Here is a 27,090-nt window from a genome sequence, read left to right as displayed (position 1 = left end):
TTTCTTCCTTCATTCCTTCTTTTCTTCCTTCACCGTCCCTTCACCCAAAGACAGCACAAGGGATAAGAACCGACACCAGAACTTAAGTTGGTGGATGAAAAACGGCTCCTCGTTCTGCTTTATTGTATTATTGTATTAAATACTGACAGATTAAGCCCAATGTACACGTTTATTGAGTCTTACACATATTGGATGTCCGTGATCACCTCTCTCATAAGTATAACAATATGAACAATATGAACTTATATTTAAAACATGAAGCATCACGATCTGATTCCTCTGCTGCAGAAATAAAGACAAGTTGTTCCAACGGGATTATCGAGGTGCAAACGTGAGAAATAAAGAACAAAGTTGCTTTAACTTTGAGTGTTGCAGCCGCAGGAGAGACCGGTCCCGGTCCAGGTCCTGGTCCAGGTCTGGATCCTGGTCCAGGTCCAGGTCTGGGTCCCGGTCCAGGTCCAGGTCTGGATCCTGGTCCTGGTCCAGGTCTGGATCCTGGTCCTGGTCCAGGTCCAGGTCTGGGTCCAGGTCTGGGTCCCGGTCCAGGTCCCGGTCCAGGTCCCGGTCCAGGTCCAGGTCTGGATCCTGGTCCTGGTCCAGGTCCAGGTCTGGATCCTGGTCCAGGTCCTGGTCCCGGTCCAGGTCCAGGTCTGGATCCTGGTCCAGGTCCTGGTCCCGGTCCTGGTCCAGGTCCCGGTCCATCACCAGAGACACTTCCTGGACCTGCAGCAGCTTCAACTGACTCCACATGATCCCTATCTCAAACCTCTGACTGTGTTATTTAATTCAGAACGTTGTCCTTTCAGAAACACGTCATTGTTTTATGTTTGATTCATTGAACTGGTTTCAACCCAAATCTAGAGTCAGTTTCACCGGCTTCACTTCCTTTTTAAATGTGTTTATTTTCACTGTTTTTCCTCCATATTTAAAAGAACTCATGATTCTATATAACTCTCCATACTCACTCAGACATGTGAATGTTCCTTTTTTCTTTGTTCCTAGAATTTCAAAAGAGGTAAAAGGTAAAAGATCATTTCATTTAAAAGCTCCATCAGATTGGAATAATCTTCCTCTCTTTTTGCGTTCTATTACCTCTTTATTGTTTTAAGTTGTCATTATACTCTCACCTTAAAACAAATTGCCTATGTTTTTAATTTATGTATTTTTTGTCCTTTTTTCCATCTATTTATTCATTTTTTATTTTTTTTTCTCTCTATTATGTTATATTTATCTCATTGTTTCGGTTATTCAATTAGTCTATTTTGTAACTAGACTTATGTGGGAGGGGTGGTCGTTTTATGTCGTGTATGTCTGTACTGTAATGTAATATATTGTAATGTATGTTTTCTTGGGACCCCCTTGAAAATGAGATGTTACATCTCAAGGGAATATCCTTTAATACATTCTACAAAAGTTGCCTAAACATTCAATAAAAACTTCTTTAATTTATTGCTGAATCACATCAGTTCGTACCAACCAACCTTTCCGTGACATCTTAGTTTTATTTTAAAAGAAAACTTTACAGAACCGGTTTTTCACTGCAAAATGTATTTGAATGTTTTTCTGTTCAGACACAGTTAAGGGATGTTTTAGGAGCTGGCTTTAATCTCCAGTAGTCGTCCCATACGGTCGTCATGGTGACAGAGATGTCCGACCTGTAGCAGTTTCAGTTATCAAGAGTTAGGGGTGTAACGGTACACAAAAATCTCGGTTCGGTACGTACCTCGGTTTGGAGGTCACGGTTCGGTTCATTTTCGGTACAGTAAGAAAACAAAATGCAAAATATAAACGTGCTAGTTGTTTATTACACACACACAAAATAACATTGGCTCAGACTTAAAAAAAAAATATCTCCCTGATGTGCAAAATTGAAGAGTTGCAACACTGAACAGTTTAAAGTTGTGGCTCAGATAAAATAACATTTATAAGGCTCAGACTTATAAAAAACAATCTTAAAGTATTCTGATATACAAAAAAAAAAAGGTTATTTTTGTTTTTTTTCTTCCCATCACTTCACCTTAAAGCATCACATAAACTTCCCTCATTTGGCATAATTGAAGCTAACAGTGCTCTTGTCATCAGCAGAACGAGTGGCTACTTCCACTTATTAACCTGTGAAGGACGACAACAATCCAAAACCATTGGATGTGGAGGCTGGAAATTCATAGACTTCAGTGTTTCGCCTAGAATTTTTTTCAGGCCCGGTGGTACCCACAGAAAAAACCCTAAACAGACGAGGCGCGTGGGACGGCATATTGGACATGTGACATGCAGCAATATAACAAAGTTTTACATTAAAAATCATTGTAGGCCTATATTGCTGAATGATATCACTTCAATTAAATCATTAGACTTAATCTAACCTTTAACCAAAGTGTCATGGGCCTGAAAGGTCTGACCCATATGAGCATTGAGCATCTTTTCTATATATTTCAGAGGGATCTCTATGAAAACCCTCTGGTCCTCTTTTAACGGCTGCTTGTGCTGACGCATATGCCACAAAACATCCCTATTCACAATTGAGATTATATCAGTTATAAATAATTTAAACATTGTAGAAGTTTTTTTCCCGTTTTATTACAACAGAGTTACATGCATTTGACTGGGGAAAAATGAACCTTTAGTGGTTCTAGTGGAAAGACAATCTATTGTCTGTGTTATTTTCATCATTATTGCTTACCAAAAAAAAAGCTGAATCAGAACAAAAATGTAAGCTAAACAACAAGCAGAACCTACGGTGTAGGGTACGCGGCGACGCGCAACGTACGGTGCGTGTCGCCGCGCGTTCTGCGTTGGTGTAACGCAGAACCATGAATCAGCCTTGACGTGCCTTTACGTGTGCCGGCGCTAGGACCCTGCGGACGCATGGTGTGTCGTCGGGCTGTGTTTTCCTTCATGCTTCCCTGCAGCGTCACATGCAAACACAAACACACGTAGCTGGCAGAAACATTTCTTTATATCATGTTGTCTGTCGCCCGCGATATTTTTTCTTTTTTTGGCCGGCGCCATAGTTGGCTGGCTACAAACTCTATACATCCCATAATGTATAATAATATGCCGGCGCTCTCAGCAGCGGTACTCGCGTCATTAAGGCTGATTTACGGTGCCGCGTTACACCAACGCAGATCCTACGGCGTAGGGTACGCAGCGAGCGGCCGTACGGTGCACGTCGCTGTGTACCCTACGCCGTACCCTACGGCGCAGGCTCTACATCGATTTAACGCCGAACCATAATTCAGGCTTTACTAGGCAACGAAGCAGGTTGACTCCCGTTGCAGAACAGCGCTGCAGAGGCGCTCATAAACGTAAATGATCATTGTTTTTTTTTTTTTAGGCCTGGCGGGGGGTCTCATGGTAGGGGAAACACTGGACTTGTCACAATTATATGCTTAGCTCTTTAGTTCTTCATTAGTTAGCTCTTTTTTCTTTAATCTTAATACTTTTTCGGTGTGAGCGGAACTGCCTATGTGTAGCTGCAGCAGCGCTCTGCTCCACAACGTGCGGTCCTCTACTTAATATGTCCGTGTGGAAACTCGTTCGGTACGCCTCCGTTCCGAACCGAACACGCTATACTGAACGGTTCAATACAAATACATGTACCGTTACACCCCTATCAAGAGTTATTAATAATTGTCTTTCAACAATTATTAATAATTAATAAAGTAGATTATTTATCAAATTGAATCATCAAAATGACTTAATCAAGACGGGGCACCACCTGGATTTTAACCGGGAAAATGATAACTTTAACAGCAGAATCAGTCTCAAAACATTATTATTATTATTCAAAAGATTATTCTACCAGAATAATATTGAAGGCAGTTACGAGTTCGGCAAATTAGCCATTACAACACAAACAACTTCTCTCATTAAAATCAATCAAAATGTATTTACATTAGGTGCCTGATGGCTCACTACATTAAAAACACAAAACACTAACTATACAGGAGAAGTAATAACAAAACCTTGACTACAAAAAGGGGGAAAACAATAAATCAAAACAATAAAACATGTGATGCAAAACTTCCGATCGTCTGCGTGTCTCAAAACAACGTGGCTCCCTGTGGGGGCCACGGCAAAGATGGCGTCGCCCTCGTCACGCCACGTGCAATAAGAGAAATGGCGAACACGGTGTTTAACCCACGAATAACTGGCGAAACAGCGCCAGAAAAAAATAAACAGTAATGCCGGTAGTTGGCGGCGTTACGCAGTTATAGGCATACAGTAAACTTAACACTAAACGCAATTATTAATGACAGGAGGCAGCAGGTGAGGCTGGGGAGCATCACATCCAGCACCCGGACCATCAGCACTGGCGCCCCCCAGGGGTGCATCCTCTCACCACTGCTCTTCTCCCTCTACACAAACGACTGCACCTCAGGGGACTCGTCTGTGAAGCTCCTGAAGTACGCGGACGACACCACCGTCATCGGCCTGATCCGGGAAGGTGACGAGTCCGCGTACAGAAGGGAGGTGGATCAGCTGGTCCACTGGTGCGGTCGGAACCACCTGGAGCTGAACCCGCTCAAGACTGTGGAGTTGACAGTGGACTTCAGAAAAAACCCACTGCCACTCCTCCCCCTCACCATCCTCAACAGCACCGTCTCCTCCACAGACTCCTTCAAGTTCCTGGGGTCCACCATCTCCCGGGACCTGAAGTGGAACACCCACATCAACTCCGTCAGGAAGAAGGCACAGCAGAGGTTGTACTTCCTGCGGCAGCTCAGGAAGTTCAACCTGCCTGGACAGGCACAGACTGCAACGGACTATCAGGACTGCAGAGAGGATAGTTGGGACTAACCTCCCATCTATCGACGACCTGTACCGGTCCAGGACCAGGAAACGGGCAGGTCGAATCTCTGCAGACCCCTCACACCCGGGACACTGCCTGTTCCAACTCCTCCCCTCTGGACGGCGCTACAGAGCTTTGTGCGCCAGGACTTCAAGACACAGGGACAGTTTCTTCCCGCAAGCGGTTGCTCTGATGAACTCTCACAGATAACAAAGTCTCAGAGTAACCAATCACGTGCAATATAAAAATAAATCATCAAAATATAAATAAATCATCCAGCACCCCTCTTTAATATTCATGTTGCCTCACTCTGCTGCACCTCTCACTTTTTTATTTCTTTTGTTAAAATTTTTAATTTTTTATCTTGTACTTTTGCATAATTCTTGTCCGTAGAAATTGTAAATAGGTCATAATTATTCTCACTACCTCAAACTGCTGCACCTTAAAATGTTTATAATTTTTGTACATAGAAATTCCACATTTGTCTATTGTATATTTGTTTATTGTTTACCTTTAAGACCATAGAGAGCGAAACTACCGGAGTCAAATTCCTTGTTGGACAATGTTCGAACCTGGCCAATAAAGATGATTCTGATTCTGATTCTGAAATTTAGCTCTAAACCGCTCTAAATTAAACTGACTAATTGCCCAACCACACTAGGGCTGCAACTAACGACTATTTTCATAGTCGACTAGTCACCGACTATTGAAACGATTAGTCGACTAATCGGATAATTACTACCGTATTTTCCGCACTATAAGGCGCATTAAATATATGGTAAAATACCGTACTATAGTGGCTGGGGTTGAGTTACGTATCTACTTGATGGAGCTACACTACAGGAAATGCTACAAAATCCTACAGCAAACGCAAAAAAAACCCCCAAAAAACAAGAAAAGTACCCTATGTAAAACTTTATTAACAAAATAAAAACCAGCTTTGCCCCGTCTCGTCAAAGTCGCCATTATGCGAGTCGGCGTCGCTGCTGTTGTCTTGAACGTCTGTGATGATTCCTGACGTTTTTAGCGCCGTTACTTCGGCGACACCAACTACATTACCCACAATCCCTCTGACTACAGTAACAGAAATTACCGTAATGATCATCTATAAGGCGCACTGCCGGTTTTTGAGAAAATTAAAGGCTTTTACGTGCACCTTATAGTGCGGAAAATACGGTATTTTTTTCTTAAATTTAGTATGGGGTTGCTTTAATTATGTGGCAAATGATAACACAAGAAAGATGGCTACTTCAATGAAAAATAGATGTTTTATTCAACTTCTTCGAACTGAATGCATTTAATTTAAAATACTTTTGTCAGACACAGTCAGGCATAACCCAAAATACGCTTAATGTCTTACCAAGGCGAGTCCGTTTCGTTCAACTGTCCGACGTGGTCTCTCTTCAAATGCTCGTTATTACCGACGTGCTCCCGTGATAAGCAAGGTCTGCTTTGCAAACTTTGAAAGTTTATAGTCGCCGTATCGAAGCTAAAATGCTCCCAAACTTTTGAAGTTTTATTACGCGCAGCTGCTGCACAGGACGCCGTCATTTTTGTTTAACCGCTACCGCTCGCAGAGACTGTATTGAAGTGAGACGCCTCACTCCGTTGGAAAAACACGTCTGGCGACAATTGTCGACAATGGAATTCATCGTCGACAATTTTGGTTATCGATTTTTGTCGACAACGTCAACAAATCGTTGCAGCCCTAATCCACACAGCCTCACACATCCCTTGGTTCCGGGTCTGCAAGCTTTTCCAGGTGTTGGGAGAGCCCTCGGCTCGGTTCGGCTCCACCATGCAGTTATTCCACGGCTGATCGGTCCTGCCAGGATCCTCGGGTAGCGAGCGGCCGCTCGGCCCCTCTTCTACTTCTTCTACTTCTACTTGGGTTGAAATAAGAAAATTATGTAGTCCTTGGCTAAGGTAGGAGACAGAATTTAACAGGTTTTGCCACACCAAGTAATCTAATCTAAGGTGAAGGCGGGATGATCTGAGGGACAAAGAGCTAACCGACCCTAGAGAATAATTAAGTCAGACCCCCGACCTGCCAGGGTGCAAAGCTCAAGAAGTCGGAGAACCACTTATCTGGGTAGAAGTCAGGACTCTGGCAGCCCCGACCCTTCCAGGGAAAGGTCAAGAAGAAGAGGATGAAGACAACGAGACCCCCACCTCTGTTGACATCCAATTAAAGTTTTAATTGACATGCAAAACAATGCTGCGAAACAAACCAGTACTCCCAAAAAACCTGTTCCCCTGGTGGCTAAATTGAGCCATGGGAAGTCTCATGTCTCAACAGGGGGGATGAGGGTATAGTACACAAAGTATTCAAGTATTCAAATACCTACTTTAAAACTTTTTGTAGGTGCTGTCTAACTTGTTGCAGACATAACACGCAAGGCAATATCAGACCTAAGAGAGGTCAGTGTCCCCAAGGGCTCGGTTCGGCTCCACCATGCGATTATTCCACGGCTGATTGGTCCTGCCGGGATCCTCGGGTAGCAAGCGGCCGCTCGGCCCCTCTTCTACTTCTAACTTTGAAATATAACGACAGTTTTGCAGCGTGTAACAGCCGGGGCGATCTCCCCTGTTCATGGAGCCACTCACGCGGCCTCAAGGCGCGCAAGTCGGTCCACTATAATACAGTGCCACTCCCGTTTCATCACTGAGGTGCAGGCTTCACGGTAGAGGGCTGCATTGGGATCGGATCCCGCGGGACCTACGAGCCCTAACTCACTACCACTACCCCGAAAAATCAAGCCACAAATTTAAGGGCCCTTGTAATCTTCCCAGGGGCCTGTCCCAATACCCCCACTACCCCTACTTTTCAGCACCACCCCTAAATTTTGCGTGCTACGACACTGCGTGGTTTACGTTCGGGTACGTAAGCGACTGCGTAGTTACGTTTGCACATACGTCACACCATATCAGGAAGCCCAGAGCTGTTTTAATTTCAGCTGTAGCGCTGTTAATATGCCACTTTATTAAGTTTTAATATTTTTTCATGCGTAAAAGTAACCGTTAAGATCCCCAACCTGAGCTGCCGGCTCGGGAGCTGATTTATGGTTCCCCGTTAAATCAACGCAGAGCCTATGGCGTAGGGTACGGCGCGCGTCGCCGCGTAACCTACGCCGTAGGCTCTGCGTTGGTGTAACGCAGAACCATAAACCAGCCTTTGTTCTGGCGAGATCTGAAAAGACTTCGCAACAACAGGCAAACGAGTGATTATGTACATTCACTGAGTGAATATTATGAAAGTGAAATATATATTTCTCGCTAGAAATGTAATCAAAACGCATTTTTATGCAGAAAATAACTCAAAATATTGATTTTATTCACTAAAAAATAAGAAATGTGCGCCATGTTTTTTTTTTTTTTATTCAGTCTGCAAATGATGACGTAAAGCATTCTGGGAAATTGTTCTAGGCCTCGGTCAGCTAGTCAGCATCTGAAATCCCTTGCTCTGAAGGGCTAGATTCATACAAACTAGTCCTCGTTATCCCCACTAGTGTCACAGTTTCACATTGTAGGATAGGTTTTTTTTACTGTTTAACTCACTCCCCTGTTTTTCCAGATCCTGCCACCCTAATCAGCCAGAGATCCACTCATTCCCTTCACCTGTGCTTCCCCACCCAGCTCCACACCTGGTTTCCCTCATCAGCAGTTCCCCTCATATACCGGCCCATTTCCACCTTCTAGTTTGCCAGATTGTCGTGTGCTTTTGCCTCGCTTTCCAGCCCTCCTGTTTTCTGTCCTGTTCCTGCCTGCCTGCCTGTCTTTGACCCTGCCCGATTCTTGGTTTATGGATTTTTGCCTGCCCGTTTTGGTTTTGTTTGCCTGATCTGCCTGACTACCTGGTTTGACCCCTGCCTGCCTTTTGACAAAGATTAAAGCCTCTTGGACTCTGATCCTGCCTGGTGTTGTGCATTTGGGTTCTTTGTCCTGTCTGAGCCGTGACAACTAGCCCTAAATGCAAAGAGGAATTGGGACACCACTACCCTCACGGGAACGCGCAAAATTTAGGGGTAGTGCTGAAAAGTAGGACTAGGGGGGGATTGGGACTGGGCCTAAATTTAAAAAAAATTACTAATTATCATAGGATGTACCTGCAGCAGCACCTTCCCAGGGGCATCATTTGTTAGTCTTTCGAGTTTCGGTATGATGTCTGATTACTTTGCTTTTTTTTTTGCTGAGCTGAGGTGTTTTTTGCAATTCCAGATTTCATACTGATCACATCTTTAGAGTTTATCACTCGTGTGAATACGTTGATGTGTCATTAGATTACCTGATGTGGTAAAAGCTGCTCCACACTGATCACGAATGAACGGTTTAACTCCAATGTGAATACGTTGGTGAATCTTTAGAACGGATTGTTGGGTAAAAGCTGCTCCACATTGATCACAACTGAACGGTTTACCTCCAGTGTGAATACGTCGGTGAATCGTTAAACCCCTTGATGTGGTAAAAGCTGCCCCACACTGATCACAACTGAATGGTTTATCTCCAGTGTGAATACGTTGGTGAATGTTTAGATTACCTGATTTGGTAAAAGTTGCTCCACACTGATCACAACTGAACGGTTTATCTCCAGTGTGAATACGTTGGTGAATCTTTAGATCACTTCGTCTGGTAAAAGCTGCTCCACACTGATCACAACTGAACGGTTTTTCTCCAGTGTGAATACGCTGGTGGGTCCTTAAACTACTTGAGGTGGTATAAGCTGCTCCACATTGATGACATCTGAATGGTTTATCTCCAGTGTGAGTACGTCGGTGAGACGTTAAACAACTTGATGTGGTAAAAGCTGCTTCACACAGATCACAACTGAACGGTTTTTCTCCAGTGTGAATACGTCGGTGAATCTTTAGATCACCTTGTTGGGTAAAAGCTACTCCACACTCATGACATCTGAATGGTTTATCTCCAGTGTGAATACGTCCGTGAGTCATTAGATTGCCTGATGTGGTAAAAGCTGCCCCACACTGATCACATCTGAATGGTTTCTCTCCAGTGTGAATACGTTGGTGAATCTTTAGATAACTTGATGTGGTAAAAGCTGCCCCACACTGATCACAACTGAACGGTTTTTCTCCAGTGTGAATACGTTGGTGAATCTTTAGTTTACTTTGTTGAATAAAGGCTGCTCCACACTGATCACAAGTGAACGGTTTATAACCAGTGTGAATATGTTGGTGAATCTTTAGTTTACTTTGTTGAATAAAGGCTGCTCCACATTGATCACAAGTGAACGGTTTATAACCAGTGTGAATACGTCGGTGAGTCGTTAAACCACTTGATGTGGTAAAAGCTCTCCCACACTTATCACAAGTAAACGGTTTATCTCCAGTGTGTATATGTTGGTGAATCTTTAGTTGACCTCGTCGGGCAAAAGCTGCTCCACATTGATCACAACTGAACGGTTTATCTCCAGTGTGAATACGTTGGTGTCTCTTTAGGTGACTTGATCGGGTAAAAGCTGCTCCACACTGATCACATCTGAATGGTTTCTCTCGAGTATGAATACATTGGTGAATCTTTAGATCACTTTGTCGGGTAAAAGCTCCTCCACACTGATCACATCTGAATGGTTTATCTCCAGTGTGAATAGGTTGGTGAATCTCTAGATCACTTTGTTGGGTAAAAGCTGCTCCACACATATGTTTCTGTAAGGACAGAGAAGAAGAATTAAATCATCTTGTTGGCTGACTGTCAAAAGCTTTTCAGTTTCTATGAAGTGCTGTCTGTCTAAAGTGCTGTTCTTGACAGCCAGAAACCTTCAGATGAAACATCTCAGTGCGTCAAATCAAAAGTGTAAATGGTTAAGGCTACTAACATGAAAACCATCAAAATATTTCATTTATAGGGATGGGTATTGATAAGCTCTTCCAACCATTTTTCATTCCCTAATCAATTCTCATTAGGGAAAAAAGGGACAACAAAAGGTTGATTAGCATCACCGTATAAAATTTAAACATTAATAAAATAAATATTCTCCTGTAGAAATGAACAAATACAACATGCATTATTCCCTGGCAATTCCACGATTCCAAAATATTTCTAAAAGAAAAAATAAACAAATAAAATAAATTGTCCTTTTTAAAAGATATATGAACTCAAAAATAAAGCCAGTGACAAATACAATCAAGGCAGAGTCCTCTTCCTGCACGGTGTAGTGTTGCTGTAGCTTTTGCAGGATGGGTAAAATCTCACCATTGGTACTTTTGTCACTGGAGACAGTGTAAAGGTGTAATGCTTTTGTTTTTTTCTAATGTTCATGATTTAAGCTGTTTATTGCCAATGTTGCGGTTTCCAAAATTATAAAGTAAAGTTTTGATTGTTCACTATCACTCAAAAATAAAGCCAGTGAGCCAGTGACAAATACAATCAAGGCAGAGTCCTCTTCCTTCACGGTGTAGTGTTGCTGTAGCTTTTGCAGGATGGGTAAAATCTCACCATTGGTACTTTTGGTACCAATGGTACCAACTTTTACCTTTGGTGCTTTTGTTTTTGTCTAATGTTCATGATAGAAGCTGTTTATTGCCAATGTTGCGGTTTCCAAAATGATCAAGTAAAGTTTCGATTGTTCACTAAATTAAACCAGCGCTAAAACCAAACTGTCAAAACGAAACTTATGAGTTGAAAGAAACTTAAAAAAGTTAAAAAGATTGCTAAAATAACAAATACGTGGTTAAACTAAAACTTATTGCGAACCTAAAATAATTTCCAAAAGACTCGACGGGGTGTCCCTAAAAACAGGTAAAAAAAAAGATTGTGGAAAAAAATTGTGCGAAATAATATACGGAATTTAAAAGATCAAAAATAAAGTAATTTAATACTAAAAGCAAAACTGATTAAAATGTTCAAAATGGGACAAGGTTCCAGCAAGAGGAAAAGAGAGATACGGGATAGTGGAGAAAAAGGAGCTGCTGCAAAGTTTCAGGGCCAAAGGTCATGGTGCAGGGTGTGTGTGTGAAACAGCTGCAGCAGTGTGTGTGTGTGTGTGTGTGTGTGTGTGTGTGTGTGTGTGTATATGTGTGTGTGTGTGTGTGTGTGTGAGCGCGCTCCGTTGCCTGTCTGGCTGCGCATTCACGGGAGGCTGCGTGGGTGAGAGGCTTGGTGAATCCAGAGTGGAGGTGATCCTCTCATTTTGGGACTAGATGTCCGTGGGTTGAGTGTTGAAATTTCCTATGGGCCTCTCTGTTGACATTTTTGTTAAAATCATACAAACAACTGGCTTCTTTAGATGATGTGATCTGTGATCTGTGTCTGACGAGGGAGATTTTTTATCTGCTGGTGTTTCAAGTGAGAAGCTCCCTCTTGGAAAAAGGCATAGAAATAGATTAATAGTCTTTTTGAATTATTCTAAGCCCTGAATGCAGGCATAGTGACGTAGAATTGTCAAATTGGTTTAATTCAACGTTCGAATGGTTACAGATTACTTTTGTAATATTGTATTTGACCTGGTCTTTGTGTGTTTTGATTGTATAAAAATGTAATTCTTGCCAAGTATGAGATGTGTATGATTAGGTTGACCGTTACACGAGCGTGAAACATATCAATCATTTCTCTTTATTTTATCTGTTGTAAAATCACTAACTGATGATTGACAGCTTCATCAGGTTGGGTTTCGTCCCGTAAAATGAGCACCGCTGTATTTGTAGATACAGTAGAAGGGCGTGTTCATGAACCTACTGTCAAATGCATGTCAGTGACATTTTACACAGAAAGGGGTGTATGGAGAAGAAACAAACCCGTTGAGCAGTCCTTTTAGACACAAAAGGAACTCTGAGTGCACACCAGCATATTCACACTGGACAAAAATCTTAAAGATGTGATCAGTGTGGAGTAGGTCTTGTAACAATAGGTTATTGTTCATATATATATACACACTAGGAACTATTGTTTTACATTGCAGGAGAGTTTCTGCACAGACAGTTTTGTGTGTGAGGCACCCGAGCATGAACGGCCGGGACCGTTATGTGATTAACCGTTTTGTCACTGGACCGTTATGTTATTAACTTGTGTGTTGTTACTTTAATAAAACCATAACCCACTTGGGTTGAAATAAGAAAATTCTGTAGTCCTTGACTAAGGTAGGAGACAGAATTTAACAGGTTTTGCCACACCAAGTAATCTAATCTAAGGTGAAGGCGGTGATCTGAGGGACAAAGAGGTAACCGACCCTAGAGAATCATTAAGTAAGACCCCTGACCTGCCAGGGTACAAAGATCAAGAAGTCGGAGAACCACTTATCTGGGGAGAAGTCAGGACTCTGGCAGCCCCGACCCTTCCAGGGAAAGGTCAAGAAGAAGAGGATGATGACAACGAGTCCCCCCACCTCTGTTGACATCCAATTAAAGTTTTAATTGACATGCAATACAATGCTGCAAAACAAACCAGTACTCCCAAAAAACATGTTCCCCTGGTGGCTAAATTGAGCCATGGGAAGTCTCATGTCTCAACAGGGGGGATGAGGGTATAGTACACAAAGTATTCAAGTATTCAAATACCTACTTTAAAACTTTTTGTAGGCGCTGTCTAACTTGTTGCAGACATAACATGCAAAGCAATATCAGACCTAAGAGAGGTCAGTGTCCCCAAGGGACCTATCCATTTGAAGTTATCCATATGGATTTCATTGAATTGTCCAGAAGGGGACAATACAAAGTGCAGGCCTAGTGGAATGAACTAATGGCACTGTTAAGCTAAGGCTCAGGAAAACCATGGAAGAAACTGGAAAACCATAGCCTGAATGCTTGCCATTAGTCAAAATGTACATGAGAATCGTCCCGAACCCATCAGGCCTCACACCCTTTGAGGTAGTGCATGGTCGCCCGTTCCAGCTCCCTCTATGGGAAGGGGAACCATGGCAAGAGAAAGCTGAAGAGGCAGATCCACTCTCGATGTGGATGAGTAAATTGTTTGCTGAAAAGATGTTCAAAGTTCTTGTAAGCTGCCGCTTTCTCCTCTCTCTCCTACGCAGGAATTGCTGAAACCGGGTGACTAGATCCTGATTCGAGTGGTGAAACGAAAAACATGGTCATCACCCCGTTGGGACGGCCCCTTTGTTGTCCAGATCACGACACTGACAGCTGTAAAGATGGCTGAACGATCTACGTGGGTTCACCAGTCACAGTGCAAGCTAGTAAAAAACTTTCCAGACCCTGAGTAGGCTGGAAGTCGGACGGTATCAAAACCTTTGTCCACTGAAGAGCTCACCTGATGCCTACTCACCAGCCACGGGTCAGTGCTCTCTTGCACTGCCATCATGAGAGTTTGTTTACGGTGCTGAAGTCTATTACCGACAACTCCAACAAACTAACTGATGACAAGGATGTTTATGATGACACTGGATTGTAGACTGTTTCATTTTGTTTACTGTGAAATGTTTTAAGCGTGTATGTGTCTTGGCCATGAGTGATTGCTCACTAGGAGGGTCGTGAGGAATTTGCCTCATATAGCCTGGGTTTTCGCCTCTCCCTTGACATCTTGTATCAGCCTTAGAATGATGACAACACATGCTGCATGTTTCTATATTAGTTAGAACTGGGGGAAGATTTTTTTTTTCATTATGCACTTGGAGAAAAAAGTCGAAATGTCGAGAAATTTAGTCGAAATGTCGAGAAAAAAGTTGAAATGTCGAGAAAAAAGTCGAAATGTCGAGATAAAAAAAAAACAGAAAAAAGTCGAAATGTCGAGAAAAAAGTCGAAATGTCGAGAAAAAAGTAGAAATGTCGAGAATAAAAAAGGAAAAAGGAAGAGAAAGAGAAAAAAAAAAGGTCAAACATTTTTAACAAAGCTCCAGGGAGCCACTAGGGCGGCGCTAAAGAGCCGCGGGTTGCCGACCCCTGGTGTAGCAGCTATGAACAAACAGAAAAATGATCACAGAACAAGGACTCAACGTTTTGTCACCCAATATCTATTTTCACCATATATTTACAAATAAACACAATAAATAAACCTTCCCATCACCAACCAACCCATTAGCAGGATGTCAGTCATTTTCTGAATTTGCTCCAGTTGATCCAAAATGCAGCAGCACGAATCAGGAATCAGCAAGAGACACATCTCTCCTGAGTCAGCATCCCTCCATAGACTCCCCGGAAAACTGCATTTTGAATCCAATTCAAAATGTTATTACTTGTGTATAAATATCCAATATCCTTTCTTCTTCCGGCTCTCGGTGAAGGCGGATGCTTTTCTGGTCCTCTCCCTCCCCATCTGCCCTGCTGCTGCTTTTGTCCTGTCTTGTCTTTCAGAGCCTCTCTTTTTTCACTCCTCCGAAATTCTACAATCATGGAATTGATTAACTGGTCTCTCAGCACAATTGAACAAATTTTTGCGATGAGAAGTCAGGGGACAAGGGAGCCCTGTTGCCCCAATGGGACATTTTTTGCCGGATACATTATGGACTCCTGGAAACATTGGAAGCCGTTATGTTTGGCGATGCTGTCTGCCGAGGACGTTGAAGATGCCTTCATAATTGGATTCATGATAGCAGGATTTCTGTAATTGGAGTGGGAGAATTCCTAGTCTATCGACAAACGCGTAAGTCGTCAACAGCTGTTCTGGCTCTTTCAGAGCTGCCGGACGTGGCTGAGGGGATAAGCCCGACGATCAACACTCAGACTTTAACGCTGGGGGAGCAAAGCCGTAAACTGGATTTGATTCTTGAACAGAATCGCAGGCTGGCGGCGGTCTTTGAGCTCATTGGCAAGATGGAGAAGACCTTGGAGAAGTTGGAAGCTCGGCTTGGCGGGAATTGATCACAAATTCGTCTGTTTGGAGTCGCCATTGATGAACCAGAGACTTAAGGCAGACGGAAAATTACTGGAGTCTGCCTGTTTCTTTTCAATACAATTGTGGATTCTATAATCTGACCTTGACAGGGCAGCTTGGCCGACCGCTCCAGTCACAATCTCCCTGGTGGAATGAAAACAAGGGGCTCTGCCCCCACTAACCCTCCCCTCTCAGGAACATCTGTGGACCTGTTTTTCAGAACTGTACCAAACCGTCTGATAACATCAAGGACATTGGCTGAGGAGCAGCTCTGGGGCGAAGTTTCACAGACTTACCGCTCACACACACACACACTAACTGATAAGCACACCCCCCCCCCCCCATCTTCAACACCTTCCCTGGCTCCCCTCTTATCAGCCCCCCTGACACGGTCGCCGGGTTCGAGCGCCACGAAGACCGCGGCCCTCACTTGGATGAACTGAGATTCGGAAGGTGAGCGAAAAGTTGCGCCAAGCAGCATTTGTTTTGAATTTGGATACAGGAAGAAGAAGCGGAAATGACGGGAATTGCATCATGATGTTCTCCTTGCATCACTGGTTTGATCGAGATATCCCGAATGATTAATTACCATGTTTACAGGGATAACCCTGTTTGCTCATGTAAACGGAATATTCCGAATGTTTCAGTAACCGGAATATTAGCAATAACCCGAATTTTGACTGCATGTAAACGTAGTCACAGTCAGATTACATTTTGGGTGCATATGTGACTAAAATGGTTGCAATTTAAAGCCCTAAAAAATATTACTAAATTACTTGAATTAAAGTAATATTAAAATAGAACCCTAAAAAAAATATTTGGGTCAGGCTAATTTGACTCATATACAGGACTGATTTTCTGTAATGCAATTACAAAAACAAAAATGTTACACATTCTGGATTCATTACAAATTAGGGCTGGGCGATATGGACCAAAAGTCATATCTCGATATTTTCTAGCTGAATGGCGATACTCGATATATATCTCGATATTTTTTCTGTGCCATAATTGAGGTTTCCCCCAAAGCATTATAGCATAGCATCTCTGTTAGCATCTCTGTTAGCTTCATTTTTTTTCCTGAGGCAAACCCTTAAAAAAACAGTCAGTTTTAATACAAAGCCTCGTGCCAAATGTCACACAGGTTCCTTTATTAACAGAGGTCTGCACAATATCAACATGTATAAAACAAATGAAATAAAAATAAACTGCCTGCATATAGAGAATAAAAATGCTTCTTGAATAAAATAAAACAAATAATAATAATAGTAATAATAATAATGACTTGGATTTATATAGCGCCCTTCTAGGCACCCAGAGCGCTTTACAGAAATCATTATTCATTCATACACATTCTCACCAGTGGTGGTAAGCTACATTGTAGCCACAGCTGCCCTGGGGCAGACTGACGGAAGCGTGGCTGCCATATCGCGCGGCCCCTCCGACCACCACCAACATTCACACACATTCAAACACATTCACACGGGGCAAGGTGGGTAAGGTGTCTTGCCCAAGGACACTACGACAGCAAACTGGGACCGAGCGGGATTTGAACCGCCGACCTTCCGATCATTGGACGACCCGCTCTACCACCTGAGCTACTGCCGCCCCTTTCCTGCATAACAATTAAATTAAAATACACTGTGCAATCAATACAGTGTAGACAGTAACAGGCAGACTTTTCCACTGAGGTTGACAGTTGTGCAAATAACAAAACATTTGTGCAAATCTCAAATAAAACATTCAAGTCAATTTGTCAAAAAATAAGCTATATCAAAATCATAAAAAAAAACAAAAAAAAAAAAACATTTTTTTAATCGATATAAACGATATTGTCTCGTACCATATCGTAAGCTGTAAGCCATAATCAGCAATATTAAAATAATAAAAGGCTTGCAACATTTCAGTTGATTTGTAATGAATCCAGAATGTATGACATTTTAGTTTTTTTTTTGTTTTTTTTTTTTTGTTGTCCAGCAGTAAAGTGTTTACATTTACAAACCTAGCAGGCAGTGAGGTTTATACAAATGTACTTTCCTTGTACATTTTATGAAGTACAATTAAGTTGACTGTACCTGCAAAATGTATTATTTACCTACAAATAATTTAGTAGTTTATACAAAGACTAGTCTTTCTTGATCTATATCATAATCTCATGCAAAAAGTCGCCTTATTTTTTTAAGTAGATCAAGCCAGATATTTGTATCAGTGAATGTTTCAAAGTCTCCTGGGAAGATCACGTATTTGTGTTTTCTGTGGTTCCGTTCAAAGTTATACACGTAATAAAATAAAATGTTTGGATTAGTGATGCACTGAAATAAAAATTTGTGGCCGAAACCGAAAATAATAATAAACAATCGCCGAATACCGAACAATACCGAACATGGTTCTTCGCAGTTTTTCATTTATTTTGCCAATTTTTTCACCATTGCATAAATCAAATACATTGATGCTTTTCAAAGAAAAAAATCTTTTACAAAATGACAAGGTAGAAAATATTTATTGAACATAAAAAACTGAACATTTTTTAATTTCCAGCATTATGTTGTTTTGGTTCCACCTCCTGGTGAATGTTGGTAAATTTCTTATGGGGTTACTTTTTGGTTGACCAACGATTTATGTTTGTGTTGCAACCGTTACGGAGCGGCCAGTCTATTTCCTTATTTTACAACGCCGTTATTAATTGTTCGTTTTTTTCCCACTTATTCCACCGAACACCCAAAGTGTTTTTTTGCCATTTTCGGCCGAACAATTTCGGTTACTGAACAATCGGTGCATCACTAGTTTGGATCATCGTCATCAGAACCTGGACCTGAACACTGACCTGCAGACCAGAGGGAGATCCCGCTTTGGTCCTGATGGAGTCCTGGTCCTGGTTCTGGTCTTGGTCCATCTCCAAGTCCTGGTCCTGCTCCTGCTCCTGGTTCTGATCCTGGTCCTGATCCCAGTCCTGGTTCTGGTTTTGATCCCAGTCCTGGTCCTGGTTCTGACCTAGGTCCATCTCCAAGTCCTGGTTCTGACCCCAGTCCTGGTCCTGGTTCTGACCCCGTTCCTGGTCCTGGTTCTGACCTAGGTCCATCTCCCAGTCCTGGTTCTGCTTCCTTCTCGTACTGTGTGGAAATATGAGGGAACAAAATCAAACAAATATAAATCCAATATTTCTACTCCAGAAAAAAGAATCAGAATTGTCAACCATGCAGAATTAACGCAGCAACAAATCCACTTTTCATCCGGTCAAACTCCATAAAATTATATGATCTAATCAAATTCAAGACAGAAATAACAATGTACAAGGTTGTTCCAGGTAAATAGTAACTAACTAACTATAACTTAATAACTAACTATAACTAACTAACTGGAGAGGGAAAGCAGCTACAACCTAACGGGCATTTTTGAGCAGAAATGGCCAAGAACAAATAAAACATCAAGGTGTATCAGTGTTATTTTCTTCTCTTCTTTGTTTTATTCGTTCGTTTCATCTTCTTCTATTGTTGGTTTAAATCATACCTATCTGACAGGTTCCAGTTTGTTCATGTACATGAGGTTTCTTCAGAACAGTCAAGGGTCTGTTATGGTGTTCCGCAGGGTTCAGTGCTAGGGCCAATCTTGTTCAGTTTATACATGCAGCCGTTGGGAAGTATAATCCAGAATCACGGCATACAATTTCATTGTTATGCTGATGATACGCAGCTCTATTTGTCTATGAAGCCGGATGAAACAGAACCGTTAGTTAAACTTCAGGCATGTCTTAGGGACATCAAGGACTGGATGTCCAGAAATTTCCTGCTTCTAAATTCAGATAAAACAGAGGTTATCATTCTTGGTCCAGAGCATCTTAGGAAGGGATTAGATGGTGTTGCGATGGCTTCCAGTGCAACTGTGAGAAATCTTGGTGTTATTTTCGATCAGGATTTGTCGTTTAAACCATATGTCAATCAGGTTTGTAAAATAGCCTTTTTCCATCTCCGTAATATTGCAAAGATTAGGAAAATCCTCTCACAGAGTGATGCAGAAAAACTAGTTCATGCGTTTGTATCTTCTAGACTAGATTACTGTAATGTGTTGTTAGCAGGATGTCCAAGTAATTTGCTGAATAGGCTCCAGCTGATCCAAAATGCAGCAGCACGAGTACTGACAGGAATTAGCAGGAGAGACCACGTCTCTCCAGTGTTAGCGTCGCTCCATTGGTTACCCGTAAAATTCAGAATCCAATTTAAAATTTTATTACTTGCGTATAAAGCCCAAAACGGCTTAGCTCCGCATTATTTGCAAGACCTGATAGTGCCTTATGTTCCTGTCAGAGCTCTCCGTTCTCAGAGTGCAGGTTTACTCGTAGTTCCTAGAGTATCTAAATGTAGATTTGGAGGGCGGGCGTTCTGCTATCAGGCGCCACTACTATGGAACCAACTTCCAATCTGGGTTAAGGGGGCTGACACCACCTCCACCTTTAAAACTAAACTTAAAACATTTCTGTTTAGTAAAGCCTATAGTTAGTGTTTAGTAAACCTCTAGCTGGTGTTGGTAAATCTCTAGGTAGTGTAAACTTTAGTATGTCAGAGTCGCTCCTGTGGTTTCTTGTGCTGGCCCCCCCTTCTCCTCCCTTTTCTCTCTTTTGTCCATGTTGCAGCATCCTTTGCCGGACACCGGAACCTGCAGTGTGGGAGTGAGGGGGGCAGGGTAACGGCCCCTTTTGGGCGGGGGAGAATGTTCGTCCCTCAAGACTCCTCTCCCTGGCCCTGCCCCTTCTCAACCTTTCCCCGACCCTGCACCCCAACCTGGGACTTGATGATTGGGCCGGAGCTTCGGGAGCTGCGTGCTGGCCTGCGGTCCCCACCCCTGGTCATCCCGTTGCTGGCCCCCCCTTCTCCTCCCTTTTCTCTCTTTTGTCCTGCAGGTGGCCGTGGGTGGCTTGTAGCTTGCATTACGGAGCACAAGTCTTTTCCTGACCCTGCACCCCAACCTGGGACTTGCTGATTGGGCCGGAGCTTCGGGAGCTGTGTGCTGGCCTGCGGTCCCCACCCCCGGTCATCCCGTTGCTGCTTCCACCTGCCTGCTGTGCTGTTGCCGTCCCTGACCCACCAGTCTGGCCCTCGGCAGGAGGGTCCCCCCTGATGAGCCTGGTCCTGCTCAAGGTTTCTTCCCTCCTAAAGGGGAGTTTTTCCTTGCCACTGTTTGGCTTAAGGTTTTTCTCCCACTAGGGGAGTTTTTACCTGCCATTGTTTATGTAATAACTGCTCGGGGGTCATGTTCTGGGTATGGGTCTCTGTAAAGCGTCTAGAGACAACTCTGTTGTATTAGACGCTATATAAATAAAATTGAATTGAATTCTTCTTATTAGTATCTTTTTTTTTTGTTCTTTTTCTGTAGTTCTGCCTTTTGATGAAAAGAAAAGGCAAAATAAGCCACAAGGCTTCAGCCTAAACCTTTTTGGTCTAAAAAGAAAAGAAGAAATGTGTGTGTGTGTGTGTGTGTGTATATATATACACACACACACCACACACACACACACACACACACACACACACACACACACACACACACACACACACACACACACACACACACACACACACTTTTGTAATGTTTTCTGCGTGAAATGTGCAAAATTAATTTGCACAAAGCACAGTGTGATGACATGTCACTCGTGTGCTGTGTAGATGTACAGACATAAAGACAGACACACCTTGTTGATATTGCAATTTTGTTCATTTCTGGTTCACAAACAGTGCATGTATAAATAAAATGTAAATGCTATGTTTCACTGTTGTGTAAAACTATTGTGTTTTATATGTTGGTCTTTCAAAAGTAATAAAGTGGTGAAACATTAAAAAAAAAGTTTAAACATGTATTTTTTATGAAAAACGAGTGAATCATATCATAATTGGACCATTACCTGTCAGAGGTAAGGAACACCATTGCACTAAATATTGATAGAACAGTTAGTAATGGAGTAAGTAATGACATATTAACAATGTTTGTTTGGATTTTTTTGGTTTCTTTTGGGTATTTAAACATGCACCGGGTCAAATTGACCCGGGAACAGCATTGCTGTACCTGAGAAACGAACATAACAGGAGGGTTAACTTTCTTCATGGACCACATGTAGAAACTCCGACTCCAGATCTAAACCACGGAGGAAACGACAGCTTTTCTCTCTTTTCTCTCCATTAACCGTCTCTTTTCTCTCTTTTCTCTCCATTAACAGTCTCTTTTCTCTCCATTAACCGTCTCTTTTCAACCAGGAACGTCTTTAACTGCAACATCCTCCACTCAGAACTCTCACTAATTCATTCTCCACTAACAAAGAACAGTTTATGTTGGTTTTTAATCCAAACACCGACCTGGAGCAGAATGGAACCGTCAACAGGAACCAGGTCTGAGGTCCGTCCCCCTCAGGAGTCGGAGCGGAAACACAGCCGGCACACTTTGGTTCCGCACACATTTAAATTACATTATTATGTAAGTTCAGCTCAGATCTTAAAATGCATTCAGCCCTGAAAGCCATAGAGTTTTAATAAAGAAAACCTGCACACATGAGAAACTCCTTCCACAAGTGTTTGTGGATGAATTAAAAGAGTTAGAAGCTGTGGATAATTCCAGGAATTGTGACAGTTTGTGTGTGAAAGATTTTTGAAAGAAACGAGATGGTAGAAAAAGGTGCGGTTACGAGTGATGACCAGAAGAGGGCGCCAAAGCTCACACGAAAGGTTATCCACCTTATTCCTGGAGGCGCTACTGTAGAAACGACCAGAGGTGTCTTCAGTATTCACATTGATTACTCAGGTAGAAGTATAGATACTAGAGTTTAAAAATACTCCTGTAGAAGTTGAAGTATCAACTCAAGTTTTTTACTCAAGTAAAAGTATAAAAGTACTGGTTTCAAAACTACTTAAAGTATAAAAGTAAAAGTAATGTAAGGGGGAAAATAAGATAACCTTTATTACTCCCTCAATGGGGATGTCATCTCTGTGCGCGCATCCCAGACACAGCTCTGTGTACAGCTGGAGTTCGCTACTGTTAGTTTACTGTTAGTTATTTGAAACATGTCTGAATATTTGTCAAATTCTGAGTTTGTGGACGACGACTTTGAATATTGACAACATAAGGGATGGAAAGGGGGGATGGCAGTTTTACAGGGGGGATGATTTGGACCGTTTTTATTTCAGGAGGGGATGCCATCTCCCCTCATCCCCCCTCAACTCCAGTACTGCTGGTAGACACAGCAATGGTATGGACAGCTTTTAGCAGAGGCTTCAGACTTTCTCGTGTCCGGGATCCCCTCAGCTCCTTGTATTCCCCAAATCCTTGACCACTTCTCCTCCTCTCGACTCGTGGGACCTCCGTAAACTGATTTATGGTTCCGCGTTACACCAACGCAGAGCCTACGCCGTAGGGTACGCGGCGATGCGCACGTACGTTGCGCGTCGCCGCGTTTCCTACGGCGTAGGCCTTGCGTCGATTTAGCGCGGAACCATAAATCAGGCTTTTATAAGTCAACAAAAGAAATGTGGCAGAGGACATGGGGAACTGAAAAGAAAGGCAGGTCTTATTTTGCTATTCAGAGCTCAGTGGAAAAAGGGAAATGCACCTTTAATTGTAAAAGGAAAGACTCGGTTGTTATCTCCAGGTTGAGGCTTGGGCGTTGTGGGCTGAGGAGTGGGCTGGCTCTGATTAAGAAACACCCGGATGGTAAATGTGAGTGTGGAGGCAGAGAAACAGTGAGACACGCCCTCGTCCAGTGCAAGAATTACTCTCTACAAAGGAGGAAGCTGTTCAGAGACCTGGGAGCAGCTGGAGAAACTGCATTTAATCTGCTTAATCTACTCAACCTGGATAACTGGACTAAGATGAAGAAACTGTTGGATTATCTGCACAGTATTGGAGCATAGGAAAATATAATACACTGACAGAGACTTGAATAATGATCGATAGAGGGCAGCAATACGTTGATGCGTCTAGTCTGCCTAACACAAAGAAGAACAAGAAGAAGAAGAAGAACAAGAAGAGGGACGGAACATACTGGAGGGACTACTGCAGCTCCATAGGGAGTACAACCACTATAACTGAAGTATGGGGAATGATAAGGAAAATGGAAGGAAATAGAAGATAGTGGAGTTACCCAATCCTGTCAGATGGGGAACAGGTGGCCATATCAAATGAGGAAAAGGCAGAAATGATGGTGAACACGCTGAGTAGAATACACAGTTTCGATAATTTATCAGAAGAGGAGAAAAGAAGTAGAGAAGAAACCAAAAGGGCACATGCAGAAGCAATTCAGAAGAAAGGAAGGATAGATGATAAATATAATGTATCATTTACGATGAGGGAGCTAAAGAGTGCACCGGCTAATTGTAGGAATTCAGCCCCAGGGAAAGACAGTGTCTGCTATGTTATGTTGAGACACTTAAGTGATGAGGGATTGGAGAAACTTTTGAGGCTGTATAATAAAGTCTGGGAAGAAGGAGTAATTCCCTTAGGGTGGAAGGAGGCAGTTATTATTCCCATTAGGAAACCGGGGAAGGATGCAAGCAAGCCAGGAAACTATAGACCAATAGCTCTAACATCGCCTATGGGAAAACTAATGGAAAGGTTGGTTAATGGAAGGTTGATGCATTTTATAAAACAGAGAGGACTGATGGTTAACTGTCAGAGTGGTTTTAGGAAAGGGAGAAGTACGACGGACTCAATAATATGCTTAGAGGATGAAATAAGGAAAGCTCAAATGGGAAAGGAAACGGTGGTGGCAGTTTTTCTGGATGTGGAAAAAGCGTATGACATGCTATGGGTGGAGGGTCTCTTAATTAAGCTACACATGCTAGGAGTGGGAGGAAGTATGTTTAACTGGATACTGAACTTTCTGAACAATAGAAGTATCCAAGTTAAAATAGGCCGGGACATATCTAGAAGATGTGTGGTGGAGAATGGGACCCCCCAGGGGAGCGTGATAAGCCCGCTGCTATTTAATATAATGATAAATGACGTTTTTCTGAATGTCCAGCCGGGGATTGGCAGGTCGTTATTTGCCGACGATGGGAGTTTATGGAAGAGGGGAAAGAATGTGACATTTATAGTGAGGAAAATGCAGGAAGCTGTGGCACAAGTGGAGGAGTGGGGAAGGAAGTGGGGCTTCAGATTCTCTGTGGAGAAAACAAAAGCTATGTTCTTCACTAGAAAGAAAATTGATGAGAATGTGAAGCTGATGCTGTATGGTAATAGCTTGGAGAGGGTTAAGAGCTTTAAATTTCTGGGTGTGTTTTTTGACACGAGGCTCACATGGAGGGACCATACACGCAAAGTCATAGACAAGTGCAAGAAAGTGTTGAATATGATGAGGTGCTTAGCTGGGTTAGAGTGGGGAGCAGATAAAGCATCACTAAGACAGATCTATGTGTATCTGATAAGATCAAGAATGGAATATGGAAGTTTGGTGTATGGGTCTGCCTCCAAGTCTGTGCTGGCTGGGCTGGATGTAATCCAAGCTAAAGCGCTGAGGATTTGTACAGGAGCTATAAAATCATCTCCGGTGTGCTCCTTGCAAGTTGAGATGGGAGAAATGCCTTTGTACCTGCGGAGAAAACAACTTCAGGCTAATTATTGGGTGAACCTGATGGGTCAAAGGGAAGATCATCCGGTCAGAGTGGCTATGCAGGCAACATGGGAGAGAGGAATGAGGGAGGGGTCTAGTTTTGGATGGACGGGGGAGAGAGTGGCTCGGGAAGTTTTAATTTATGATCAATAGTTCTGTCCTGTGGTGTTGTGGCCTGTGGTACCTGTGTGGGAGCTTCAAGTCCCAATGACTGACTTGGGATTACTGGAAATGAGGGAACAGAATAAGGGAGCAGAATTGGTCAGTGAGTTTCTGTCATGTAGCCGAGAGATACAATAGTCATGTGTTGGTTTTCACAGATGGTTCTAAAGACCAAGAGACAGGTACTACAGGTGCAGCTTTTACCGTGCTCAGGCAGAATGTTGAATCATATGTGAGAACTTCTAATTTTCTGAATGTACATACTGTTGAGTTATATGCAATTTTAATGGCAATGAGATGGGCAGAACAGCTGATGAATTGGGGAGTGCTGATTTGTTGTGACTCTGTGTCTGCGGTGAAGAGTGTTGGGATGGGGATGTCCAAGGGGCGGAACCATCTGGTGTATGAGATATCAGTACGTACACATGCAGCGATTCAACCTGGTTGCAGATCTGATCAGATAATGACATGCAGAAGATTGGATCAACTTGTCTGATTACACATGCTGTTCTGAGATCAGACTGAATCAGATTGAATAAGCCACTGTAACCAGAGCATGGCTGACTCCGTGACGCTAGGTGGCGCTGTACCCGAGGTAACCATGGTAACCATTTCAACAAAGAGCCACTTCCGGTTGACCTCCGCTTACCAACAACAAGAAAGAAAGATGGCTTCCGAGCACCTCGACGAGGCTACAGCACCTACATTTCCTGCATTATGTACCTTTTAGTGTTGATGATGACGCGTCAGCCATCTCTTTGGCAATCTTTTTATAAAGGTCCGCGTTCCTACTTTTCCGCCCATCCATGAACCTCAAAATGTTTAACTCTTGCATCTGCCGTAGCAGAAAACGCGTCTCCTCGTCGGACCAAAAATGAGTTCTTCCTGTAGACATGTTTTAAAGAATTAAAGACTGGCTAAACACGCGCCGCCTCCTTTTCAACTACTGAGCACGCGTCGTCTCCTTTCACTTCCGGGTGAATCCCCTCCCCCGGGGGAAAACCCCACCCGGGGGAAATTCTCGAGCATGCGCAGACTGCAATATCTATGTCCCCGTATACATGGCGTTAACAACCTGGTTGCGACTGGCTTATCTAGGTGCTCCAAACTGGTTGATGAATCCGGCTTGACCAGGTTGACTTGACCTGGTTGAGGTGTTTACATGCAGTTTAAAAGTCGGAACGATGTCTGCAACCGATCTGCAACCAGGTTGAATCGCTGCATGTGAACGTACTGATAGCAAGCCAGATGGTGAAAAGGAGGGGTGTTGAGGTGGTGCTGATGTGGGTTCCAGCGCATTCAGGTATCCGGGGCAATGAAAAAGCAGACGTGTTGGCTAAGAAAGCAGTGGAAAAGGAGAGGGTGGATGTCAACTTAAGACTGTCTAAGGGTGAAGGGAAAAGTATTGTGTGGAAACAGATCATCGTGGAGTGGGAGGAAGGAAATAAAGGGAGGCATCTGTTTTCAGTAACTGGGAAAGTGACAGAATCAGTGAACACCGGAGGAAGAGGGAGGAGAAAGGAAGATGTCATTTTCTACAGGTTAAGGATTGGGCATACTGCTCATGTAAATGTTTGTTTTTTAAATACATTTATGGAATTACTCTGTGTCTATTTGTATTGATTATTCTATTACTTAATACATATAGATTAACTACAAATGCAAATCAGAACAACATGATCGATTTCACTAGTTATTACACTGCAAAAAACTCAAAATCTTAACAAGAATATTTGTAATTGTATAATTTTTAGTCCAAAAGTGATTACATTTA

At 42.8% G+C, this 27,090-nt stretch overlaps 1 protein-coding gene across 2 annotated transcripts; it reads right to left on the bottom strand.

Annotated features, from left to right (window-relative positions):
* Positions 1 to 4,756: 4,756 nt before the first annotated feature.
* On the bottom strand, positions 4,757 to 18,599 carry LOC133440493 (zinc finger protein OZF-like). Of its 2 annotated transcripts, XM_061717761.1 has the most exons (3): positions 18,393 to 18,599; positions 9,330 to 10,455; positions 4,757 to 6,675 (listed from the first exon to the last, which is right to left on the bottom strand). In XM_061717761.1, exons 1-3 carry the CDS (start codon positions 18,567 to 18,569, stop codon positions 6,482 to 6,484), a joined length of 1,497 nt encoding a protein of 498 aa, XP_061573745.1. In that variant the 5' UTR covers positions 18,570 to 18,599; the 3' UTR covers positions 4,757 to 6,481. The 2 variants fall into 2 exon arrangements, with proteins under 2 accessions (XP_061573745.1, XP_061573744.1); XM_061717760.1 differs by lacking the exon at positions 4,757 to 6,675 and having other exon boundaries at positions 8,924 to 10,455.
* Between the last annotated feature and the right edge of the window lie 8,491 nt (positions 18,600 to 27,090).

The sequence above is a fragment of the Cololabis saira genome, chromosome 3 (genome assembly GCF_033807715.1).
Source record: "Cololabis saira isolate AMF1-May2022 chromosome 3, fColSai1.1, whole genome shotgun sequence".
Lineage (NCBI taxonomy): Eukaryota > Metazoa > Chordata > Actinopteri > Beloniformes > Belonidae > Cololabis > Cololabis saira.
Note: the sequence above shows the minus strand (reverse complement) of the source record. Positions and strands in the feature narration are given on the sequence as shown.

Bases quoted from the DNA above. Each gene is read 5' to 3' on its own strand.
- LOC133440493 (XM_061717760.1), bottom strand. From the start codon at position 18,569: ATGGACCTAGGTCAGAACCAGGACCAGGACTGGGATCAAAACCAGAAC. The intron at 10,456-18,392 runs GTCAGTGTTCAG...CTGTCCTTACAG, and splicing joins GATCTCCCTCTGGTCTGCAG to AAACATATGTGTGGAGCAGC.